This window comes from Patella vulgata, chromosome 2 (genome assembly GCF_932274485.2).
Source record: "Patella vulgata chromosome 2, xgPatVulg1.2, whole genome shotgun sequence".
NCBI classification, from domain to species: Eukaryota; Metazoa; Mollusca; class Gastropoda; family Patellidae; genus Patella; species Patella vulgata.
In genome coordinates, this window is record NC_065880.2 from 26,215 (window position 1) to 38,506 (window position 12,292).

Genomic DNA, 12,292 nt, shown 5'->3' on the forward strand with positions numbered 1-12,292 from the left:
ACTTTCCAATAGATCAGAATCCTTCTTTGAACAGTTATCCCATACAATATCAGCATATTCTTAAATCGGGCGAATAACAGCAAGATAAATTTTATTAAGTGAAATTCTATTAATTTTCTATTTCAGTATGCGCAAAATGTTTAGTCGACCACAAGCTTTCTGGTATATATTTGAAATGTGTTTTGACCATAGTGCATTTGATTAAAATGTTAATCCAAAATGACAATGAGTACTTACGTTTTCAACTTTTATGTATTTTTTTCAAGTAAAAGTAATATTTTTAGTTTTATTGGGGTTAAAAGTTACACACCACTGTTTAGCCCACGATGAGGCATGTCTTTAGTAAGGATCATTATGAATAATTGTAAAAAGTGAAGTATCATCAGCAAATAGTCGTATGTTATTGTCGGAGATATCATTTAAGTAAATCAAAAAAAAATAAGGACCCAATACACTTCCTTGGGGGACTTCAGAATTAGTATGCAAATAATTTGATTTAAAACCTGCTAAAACTACGCATTTTTATCTATTCCTTAAATAGTGTTCAATTCATTTAAATATTTTTTTTACTAATTCCACATTGTTTCAATTTAGTCAATAAACCTTCATGCCAAACTTTATCAAACGCTTTTGATACATCACAAACTATAAATCGAATTTGCTTTCCTTTATCAAGATTACGTATCATAACATCATTAGCTGCGTTCACACTGCATGCGCATTGAATGCGAATTCCGGAAACCGGCCTCCGGAATTCGGATTGGGTTTTCCCGGTTTAAAAGCGGTGCGTCACATTACAGTTTATTCGGATTGAATTCAGAATGAAAAGCGCCACCCTGAATGCGCCGTGAAGGTCATTCATATCCAAGATGGATGCACCAAACATTCGTATTGGTGATCTTATGTTGCTTATGTGTAATTTCCTGAGGCAATCAAGGCTACATCAGCGGGTCTTACATCTTCGACACCTTGCCATGCAGCGCCGGGCACGATTTCGTTGGCACCAAAATCAAATGCGAATGAGGATGATTATTCTTTTGGTAGCGTTGGCTATACATTAACACGTATGTACATGTACATGTACTTCACTCTTGGCTCTGTACTAGCGAAGATACATTTCATAATTGAGATGTTATGAAATGGGGTTAAACTTCCTACTGTTCTGGTCCGACTGGGCTTATAAAGACGGGTATATACCATTTTCCCAGGACAGTGGCGCTACGGCCTACTATCAAGGGATTTTTTACGTCAATGTGTACACGGGAACTCTGTCTTTCGCCCCAACGAACGACTAGACTTTAGTGTGTTGTAAATGTTTGCATTACTGACTAAAGGTTAGGTATGCCACAACCCCTGTTGACTGCTCAGAGGACTTAGCTGCTGAGGACGTATGTTTCGTTGGCTGACAACTTATCGTTAGCTGGTTATGTTACCGTAGAATTTGTTTCAGTGACGAAGGGCAACAGCTATTTAGGCTACACCCCAACATGCGCGCAAAGTTATCGTTTCTGATAAAACTGTTGATCTGAATCAAGCATGTCACACTCAAATCTTGACTGCGAATAACCCGATTCGGAATTATTGTTCCGGTTTGAATTCGGAAAAATATACGGATTCGTTAATTCAGATTCAGTTCGGTTTTTGTCGAACTGAGTGTGACGCCAATGTCCGGCATAAGACTTTATTCTGAATTCAATTCAGATTAAACCCCTAGTGTGAACGCAGCTATAGATTTCTAAAAGTTTTGTAGAATCGTTAGGTTGAATAACAGGTTATTTTCTTTTTTAAAATTATAAAGATTTTTGAATAAGATTTTCTCTAGTATTTTACATTAAATGAGCATGTTAATGAAGTTGGTCTATATTTGTCAGAGTATTGCGGATCACCCTTTCCTGTATACGCTTCAATGATATATGAAGTCTTTCAAAAATCAGGTAATAATTGAAGTTCTAATGAAAGATTTAAAAATTTGGAGAGGGCTGGTGATTGGGGAGTTAACTTTTTCAGTACAGAAGGCTTTGAGCAGTTAAGAATTAGTAACTGGTCTTTTACTTCTTGTTCATTTATAATAAATGTCTGTAATTCGTTGTTACTGCGAGAGGCAAAGTTTGGAAGGTCAAGTTCATCATTTAATTTTGAAATTGAGGCAAAATAAGTGTTAAAGATATTTGCCTTATCAATACTAATGACGAGATGGTTACCTTTTCATTATCAAAAATTTGTAATAGATTTTGCTATTTTCCGCCATTTATTTGGTGGTAGGGTTTTAATATTTATTTCTTTTTCTAATTTGTCTTTAAAATTATTTTTAGCTTACCTGATTAATGTTACTACTTCATTTCGTATTTTTCTAAATAAAAGCCAAAGCCAATGATTAGAATTATTATTATTATTTTTTTGGGGGAGGGCGGGGGGCGCATTTGTGTGCACTATTTCGTTTTCGAATTTGTATACGTATAGCGTTATTCATAAATGGCTTATCATTTGGCCGTATAGTTACTACTTTTGTTGGGATATACTGTATTAATGCTTTATTTAAAACGGCTAAAAACTTGGATAGACTTTATTGATATCATCATTATTAAAGACGTGATTTGTCCAATCGACAGTTAATAATTCGTTATTTAAACCTTCATAATCTGCAAGTTTATAATTTCTAATAGTTCTTTTGGTATTCTAATTGTTTTTATGTTTTTATATTTAAAGATAATATTATTGGTGAATGTGTACTGCATATAGGAGCATTAACATTATAAGTGATTTCTTATTAGTAATAAAACGATCAATACATGAACGTGGTAGCGTTGTGAAATTAGTCGGTTCTTTTATCAGATTTTCAAGATTTAATATTTGTAATAGTTTTTTAAATTTAGCACAATTACTTGAATTACTTAAAATGTTGATATTAAAATCCCCTGTTAGGACAAGAAAGGAACCACTGTCTAATGCATTTGATAACGTATCATAAAATATATCGCAAAAGGCAACCCTTGTATTTGGAGGTCTGTAAATTACACCGAGTAAGAATTTGGTATGATCATTAAATATGTCTATAAATATTAATTCAATATCAGTGTTTATGAGATTATGTCTAATCTGAAAGTGTAGATTATTTTTAATATAGACAGCAACCCCACCCCCATGCCTGTTTCTATCAAATCTAACAGGACTTTTATAACCGAGCAGTAAAATCGATGAATCTTTAATAGTGTTGTCTAGATGAGATTCAGTAATACATATTATATCATGGTTAGAGAATTCTGCTTCAATTATATCTTATTTTGGCAATAGGCTACAGACATGTATTGATGTGAACAATGGAAATGTTATCTGAACTTAATGTATTTAACGGACCAGGGTTTTGTTCTATGCAGCCGACAATTAGCAAAGTTTTAATTATAAGCAAGAGGTGAATATTTATAACATATTACGAGATAGGATGTAAGATCACATACAAGGTATGTTGATTGTTCCGTTTGAGAGGCAAAATATCATTAATTTCAGTCATGAATGTCGTTAAATAATATTTTGCGTTCACATGTAAAATCGGAGCAATCAAACATATATTTATATCTATATATTTATGTATCCATAGAGAGAGATGACTTTAAACTAAAAGTTACTTTAAATATGAAATTGTGACATTTTACACTCCAAGAGGTTTGATAAATGGACTACTGAAAGGTGATAAATAAATTTACAATATATTACAAAACAATAAACACAACAGTTAGATTACTTTCTTATAATTGAAATGAGATTTCATGTTTTAAACGCGAGTAAATAAAAACCAGTATTAGTGGGCATGGGGATATATAATTATATATGCAAGGAGGTAGAGCTGGTAGATAGTAATTTAAGTAATCTTTTTGCACTTTGATGGAACTTAAGTCTACAGTAATAGGGACACGTGAATTAAGGTGTACTATAAGTAAATTAAATTACTTAAGTTTTATCACAAATATTTTCAATAACAGAGTTCTTTTCATTGTTGAGAACGAATATTTCAGTGTAATTTATTTGATTCTAATATTGATTAAGATATTCAATATACATATAATAGATTGAATTAATAAACTACAATATCATCATTGTATTAGTAGAATAGAATAACGTTGTTTAACTTAATAATTTAAGCTAGTGAAACTTTCATCAGGATTTAGCATTATTTCATATCATTTCGTTCCTAGCTTTGTAAATTTTCATATCATTTTGGCAAATCGAATGATATTTTTTATTAGTAATAATCAAGTTAGGACTACAAAAGTTTGTGGGTAAAATGTAAACAGTAAACAACCAGCATTTTTTATTTAATCTACATTGTGGAATAACATAGCGCACACTACGTGTTGGTGTTAAGTATTTACATATGTTCATTTATAATCAACCTTATTTATCATTTTCATTCGGTTTAGGATTGGGTGTAGAAGTAAATAAACCTAGGTCTAACAAGGACTGTTGTCGTAACAAGGGGCTTGATTGAATTAAATCAGGTAAATTAACCGGTTGAGCTGTGGTTACAGATGTAGCTGTTCAACATTTTTGGCGTGTCATAAAACTGATTTATGTCATCTTCACAATTAATTAATATGTTCTTGTCATCATCTAGATTTCTTACATATATTCGGCTGCCCTATGTCCAACAGTTTTTAATTTTTTCAGTTTGAAGAGTTCGCGTGTTTTTTTTATACAGCTGAGATTTTCTGTGTGTCAAGGCTTCATTAATAAAGATTTTTGTTTTATTTGTTACGACCTGTTTGGTTTATTGTTAAACGGTCATCTCGATCGTTTAAAACATGGTTATTTATAATATCTATAGTATCAGATTATCTGTATTTTCACCAGCTCTCTCACTGATACCACTGAATTTAAGGCATGTTCGTCTAGAATATTGTTCAAGTTCATCAATTTTATTTTCTAAATGGTTGAGGTGACTAACTAAATCTTGAGTTAGTTTTGGTTGGATTAAGTGAACAATATGGCTCATTATGACTTCGCGTTTAAATAATTCACCAATAAATGACTGTCACGACCCATCATCTTTTAGAACATTATCTAGAAAATCGTTTATACTGTTGGAATCATTTGGATTTGAATTTGAAGCCATCTCCCTTCTTGATCGTTTTGGTTGTCTTGATTTCGTCATTAGTATTTTATATACAACTTATACACCAGTCTAGCCTTGTAAAAATAAGCTGAGTGAACTCGCGTGAACTGTTTTCCCAGATACATGTATTATACAGACGATTTTATAAGTCAACGAAAAGTCTCCCTTTTTGGATATGTTTGTCACAGTTAACACATTAAAAATTAATTTAGTACATACTCAATTTACTCAGGAAGTTTTGATAAATCATCTGAAATATAACTCTATTTAAACGGAAGGAGATTGACTCAACACGTCCACCTCAGTTGGCCATTGTTGTTAGAAGTATAATGCGTCAGCTATTAGGGCGGGACAATTTCCATTTTTGTGTAATTGTTTCGTATAGGCACCGTTTTACGTCAATACTATTCTAGTTAATTGTATTAATCCGTACAGTGTTTTTTTGTTAAAATTAATAGGATATAGACCCACACTATAAGTATTTTTTTAAAAACAAAATCTAATATAGGCCTATAATATAAGTAATTTTTTTTAAAAAAGAAAAAAAGATATACACCTATGCAATGAAAGGTGTTAATTAAACAATATACAGACCCCATAATTAAAGAAAGATAATATAAGACCCACAAAAACTAACTTATATATCTTTGAACTTTTCTAAAATTACTAGAAATTGGACGCAAACATAGGCATGTGAATAGCCTTTTTTTTAAAAAAAAAAAACAAAATGAAAGAGCCTAAAATTACAGATTATACTGACCACAAGACGAAAGAAAAAAAAAATAACTGAATAACACATCTTGAGGGGTTTTTTTCCTATAAAATTAACTGTAAAATTACTGAAAAGTAAAAGAAGAAAATGGTGTGAGGCCTATATATTTTTAAAAAATAAATTTGGACTGTTTTGTATTTAATGAACACTGAAATGATGAATTTTAAATTGTAAAGAAGAATATTTGATACAGGCTTGTAAAATATAGTTAAATAATACAATCTTATATTTTAAAAAAGACAAATTTGTGCTATTTTCTCTGAAATTAAAAAAACTGAAAACACAGAATTGAAAAGGAGAAACTAGGTTATAAAAAAATAATATCAGTAGTATTTTTAAAGAATATGATCTCGGCCTATAACAGTAGTTTTTTTAAAGACGAAAATATGATATAGGCCCGTGCAGTGAAAGGTTTTTATTGAAATAGTATGCAGATTCCATATTACAGACTACTAAGAAAATATTCGATCCCACCCCCAAATAAATTAACTTCTATATCTTTAAACTTTTCTAAACTTACTAGGAAAAATACAACTTGGCATTTAATGCAAATCTTTATATATATATATACGTAGACTCTAGTATTACAGACTATGAAGATCATATTATATAAGACCACATAAAATAACTGTTCTATGTATCTTCACCCTTTTGTCTCTAAAATACTAAATAGTAAAAAAAAAAAAAAAAAGAAAAAGAAAATGGGATTTTTATATAAAGGTCCTAAAAGTTAAAAAAAAGAAAAGAAAAGGAGAATATAGGTCTAGATGAATGTATGTAGAAAAGGGCTTTGAAATTACATATTAGGATTAAAAAGAACGCACAAAAAAATTATCTGAACAGTATTTAAATTTGAATATTGTAATGCGCCATTGCAAAGACATATTGGTTGTGTAAATACTGCTCATACTTTTATTATTTTATCATGGACTCTATATTAGATTTTATGTATTTTCTTTTACCAAAGGGCGTGATACATAATCCTTATAAGACATATAGAAATAGATTTCACTAAAAATAAATTTGGGCGTGATACAGTTTGTTATTCATAAAGATTTAAAGTAAATAGTACAACATTCTGAATACAACTGACTGATTTCCAAATATTTTTAAAATCCATAGTCAAAACTATATTAAATAAACAAGGGGTGACATCTTACAATTCCTTTGCCATCATATGATTTTATTTTTTCCACGCAATAGCAACAACATTTTGTTATTTCAGAATTCATATTATAGCTTCTCTGCCACAAAAATTGAAAATAATAGATTAACATTTTTTATCCTGAAATGAATATCTGCTGTTAGTGTATATAAGTAATAACGGCATAGGAATATTTAATATTAAGGGGAAAAAATAACACAAATAATAATGGTAAGATGTAAAATTGAGACACACGGAAAAATGGCACAAGTAAAAAGAAAATAATTTATTAAAATTAAATAACAAATGAAAAAAATGTTTACATTGTTTTGATTAAGAATTATATCATTCATTACAATAGCCCAGGGGTCCTATTCCATAAATGAATGTATTACTAATAACACTGGTGTAAAGAGGCTAATTTTGACCTTTTATTAATCATGGTGTGAGAAATCGTCCTCGATAAGTCGCTGAATAGTTGTCAATATTAAGTATTCTGCTGTAGTGTTACAACAAAACAACATATAAAGTTGTCAGTCAGTGTCCTGTTTGTATGGGTGTATTAATAACAAGTAATGACTCATATTATATCATCCAATCCGCTAACGGTCGTGGAAACGGGGGAATTACCCTATACATGTACTACGGAACAGCTTAATGCGGCCATGTTATAATCTCGCCGAATGGTTCTCCAACACTTGCACAATCGCCCTTGACTTCTCGCGGCGAGAGGTCAAGATTATGATATTCGATATCTTCAGTTATTAAACGTACCGTTATATACTGGTTAAAACAAATGAAAAGAAATCAAATGGGGTTTAATGTCTTGCTAAAGAAACGTGTATTCTCTTGGAAAAATTTAACGCTTTAAACGTGTTCATCAAAATGACACAATTTTTATTGAATAAAATATTATTTATGAACTTTGATTTTATTAAGTTTGGAGTTAGATTCATATTATTTTAGTAGATTTTATCTAAAATGCTTAAAATCATTTTGTAAAACTCACCTATACGGTGGCCGATAAGGGATAGGAAAAATAATTTTCATTCATTTTTTTTTTAATTTCACACAAGTCAATTTTGTTAAAGTTTGCTTTTTGTTATTTTAATTTTAATTTTTTGATATAATTTCTTTTTCTTAATTGTCACTCTAGCCAATTTTAATATAATTTCTTTTCGATAATTTTCATCCCAGTCAATTTTAATTTTCACCTAAGTAATTTTCAATATAAATTTTCTTCTTCTAATTTTCACCTAAGTTATTTTTAATTTATTCTTGAATTATCATCCGAGAACATTTGAATTCCCACCCAAACCATTTTTCACTTATTTTATTTTTTATAATATTCACCCGAATGGTTTATAATTATCACTCAAGTAAATTTTAATATGATTTCTATTCTGTTGAATTTCCACCCAGCGTATGTGTGAGGTCATTTTATCTAGCCTCGCTTGTACGAAAAATCGCGTTTTTAGCTTGTGAACCGTCTAGAGGTCACAATTTTTATCAGATTTAAAAATCCGGTTAGTATATCGCCGATGCACCTAAATGATGGTAAATTTTAATATAATTTCTATTCTGTTGAATTTACACCCAAAATCGCAATTTTTATTCAAATTTTTAAAAACCGTTTTAATATATCACCGTTACACCCTAATGATGCCCAGGTTCGAATTTCGGGAAAATCGGACCGAAATTGCAGGGCAAAATGACAGCTATGGTGTAAAAGTATGGAATTCCAAAATTGTGAACACTCTAGAGGTCACAATTTTTATCTGATTTTGATGAAACATCCTGGATTATGTCTCCAAATTTTACGGAAAAAAAACACGTTTTTAGCTTGTATTCGTAAAAGTCGCAATTTTTGATCCTATTTTAAAAAACCGTTACACCGTAATGATGACTGAGTTCGAATTCGTGATAGTTGGACCGAAACTGCCGGAAAAAACGGCCGCTCCTTGTACGCAAATAGTGTAAAAGTATGCAATTCGAAGGCTGTGGACACTATAGACTCTAGAAGTCGCATTTGTTATCCCATTTTGATGAAACTTAAAATATATGTTTATATCTCTCAGACCTTGGCGCTTTTCTATATTTTCGCATATCAGACGCTACGTTCCTTGATTATGGCCCCTGATTTTACGAAAAATCTCTGTTTTAGCATGTAGATCCTCTAGAGGTCACAATTTTTATCCGATTTCATAAAACGTTTCAATATATCACCATTACATTGGTCCGAATTTCGTAAAAATCGGACGAAACTGTCGGATGGGCGCTCCTCGTACGCAAATAGTGTAAAAGTATGTGATACCAATGCTATGCTGTGTTATCAATATGACTATGCTCTAATTCTTCCTGGCCATAGTTACCTCTCCTTACTGAAAACATTCTGAACGCAAAGTTTTCTGGAATTTAATGTGAAGCATTGAGAACATAACAGAAATGTCATACCCATCACCTTCCATTTCAGAGATACCCGACCATCTCCCCAGTCCTGCCTGTGGTTTTAAGAATTCAATGTCAAGCATTTTGATAACCAGGGGACGAGAACTATCGATTTTGCCTTTCATCTCTTGTTAAATGTTGGAAGATATAGCGAAATGTTTGTTTGCTTTGTACAGTTTCAGATAACCAGATAATCATGGCGTACTCGCAGGAAGCGACAAGCAAGAAGACAAGTAAACAAGGTCGCATGGCCAGAGATGACATGGCAGAAATGAATATACCACAAAAGGGTAATTTCTGATGAACAATGTGCTTTTTATTGAATCACCATAAAATGGCTTTCTAGTCCCCTTTCTTGTATATAATTTTAATACACCCACTTCACCCACATAAAAATGTGAAAGCTCTAACAACTAAAGTTATCATCCGATCTGTATTTAATTTACATGTACTATTTCAATTTGTAAAACGAAGATTCCTATCGCATTTAAGCAATTTCTGTTTATAACTCTTAGAGTTATGGCACGTGTTTCACTTTGTTGAAACTTGTGAATGCTCTAAAGACTTAAGTTATCTTCCGATCTATATTAAATTTACATGCTTTATTTAAATTAGTAAAACGAAGAAGAGTTTTGAATTTCACCAATGTCCGTTAATGCCTTACAGTTATGACCCTTGTTTCACTTTGATGAACCCTGTAAATGATCTAACGGCAGAAGTTATCATTAGATTTGCAGAAAATGAATTCAGTGGCTTGTAAATTCTCCCATTACCTACAAAAGAATACTGACTTCTCGGATGATTTAACTGCTGTGGGTGTATGTTTCATATTTTCAAATCGCAGCCTATTTTTGTTTTTTGTAAACTAAAAAGGCTGTTGTATTCAGTTTGTACTACATACATACTACATTCAAATGTGGTATATATTGTCGTCTCCCCCGTCCGTTGGTCCATTCGCTCACAATTGCTGGTGGACGCTCTAGAGTATTAAGGCTATATAGGCGGTAAATATCCGATTGACTTCAAATTTAGACTATTTCAACAATTTCCGATAATTACTGCCAGAGTTATGGCCATTGGTCACTATGGCAAATCATGTGGACGCTCAAGAGACTGAAGTTAATATCCAACTGAGTCATGTTTAGGTCATACAATTTGCAACGATTTTGATAATTACTACCAGAGTTATGGTCCTTGATCACTTTGCAAAAATGACGTGAAATCTCTCCTAGACAAGAGCCATTGATAACTTGAATAGCTAAATTCGTGAAATTAAATGTGTATATTAAACGTTAGCATGGGGCAGAACTAAATGCCAATGAAGGTCATTATGTAAGATTTAGATAAAGAACTGGACGTCGTCACTATAATAGTTAAAAAATGAATATATTGAAATTTTCATTCAAATTACTTTATTCTGGGCGAAGATATTAGCCTTTGAATGTTTGACAAGATGTGTGCAGAGGTTGTAGCCACCGCACTGGTTGTTCGAGGCTTACCCTCCCTTCGCCATTTTAAGATTTAATTTTTTTGTAAATGCCGAACCTGTCGAATCCACTGAAAATAGGACCGATATGATGTCATCGATAGTTGATTATGGTTTTGTCGATTAGCTCTTGCATAATGCATGTTTAATGAGATGTTGCTGTTAAACAGATTTAAGTGTGTTGTAAATGTTGTAATTGTCGACACAGACAACAAATATGCTGCAACCCTTGTTCACTGCAACACTATTATAGATTGATGTTTTCCAGAAATTAACATTAAGATTATATGACATGGTAACATCAGAAATACGATGTCATAACTTCAGGGATAATATCTCGAAAAATAGGCATTACACTGCAAACATAATTAATTGAATTTTAGTTTGTTAATAGTAATCGTTATTATCTTAACGACTGATAAACAAACCTTGTTGTTATAATATTGTTATTATAGACACAGGTATAATATTGTGGTGTTTATTTTCTCAGTAGAATACCAAGAGAGCTCACCTGATGCTAAGAGGAGAAAGGTTATACCTAGAAGAGAGAAGGGGAAGATGTTACCTGAAGATGAACATAGGATAATATCTAACTATGTGTATTTAATCGAGAATCTGAGACCTCTACAACCATTATTAGACAGTTTAACTGAAAAATTTGTACTAAATGAAGATGACTTGGAAGTAATCAACAGAGCGAAATCTGAGGGTACCAAGGCAATGATACGTAAATTTCTAGATACTCTTCGGACTTGTGGTACAAATGCATATTCTAAATTCATCCACTGTTTAAATAAATTAGAATATAGAGCAGTAGCCGAACAATTAGCATCAGGTAAGTAAAATAGCACAATGTACATTTGATACGATTATTTACATATTTCAGTTGGCTTTTTCATAACTAAATACCATGTAAAAAGCGGAGAGTATTAAATGCATCTGTTCGTCTGTTGATTTTGGCAACATATTTCGCCTTCCATAATGATAATTTTCTGTCCGTTCACAAGCTCCAGAGAATATTTAGCTGATTGAACTAGATTTATACACGGTGTTTAAAGTTATGAGATGAAGAAGACTATTCGATAATTACTACGTTAATTATGGCCCTTTGAAAAATTTTGTGGACTTTCTAGAGGCTACAGTTAATATCCATTTGATTTAAAATTTATATACAATGTTTAAAAGGTTATTCAATAATTACTGGCAGAGTTATTGTCCTTGAAACTTTTGAACAATGTTGTGCATGTTTTCGAGATGAAGTTCATTCAAAACCTGAAAAGCTTTTTAATTTACAATAGTTAATGTTTTGTTCGAAACGTTGTCATGGGGCATAAC

The 12,292-nt window shown here is 31.6% G+C and overlaps 1 protein-coding gene across 1 annotated transcript in view; it reads left to right on the top strand.

Annotated features, from left to right (window-relative positions):
• Positions 1-12,292, top strand: part of LOC126811610 (ankyrin repeat domain-containing protein 1) — a 207,289-nt gene that overhangs the window by 8,429 nt on the left and 186,568 nt on the right. Inside the window, exons 3-4 of the mRNA XM_056098984.1 lie at positions 9,648-9,761; positions 11,448-11,792. Of these exons, the coding sequence (XP_055954959.1) occupies positions 9,668-9,761; positions 11,448-11,792 (439 nt within the window). The 5' untranslated portion in view covers positions 9,648-9,667. The remainder of the gene's footprint in view (positions 1-9,647; positions 9,762-11,447; positions 11,793-12,292) is intronic.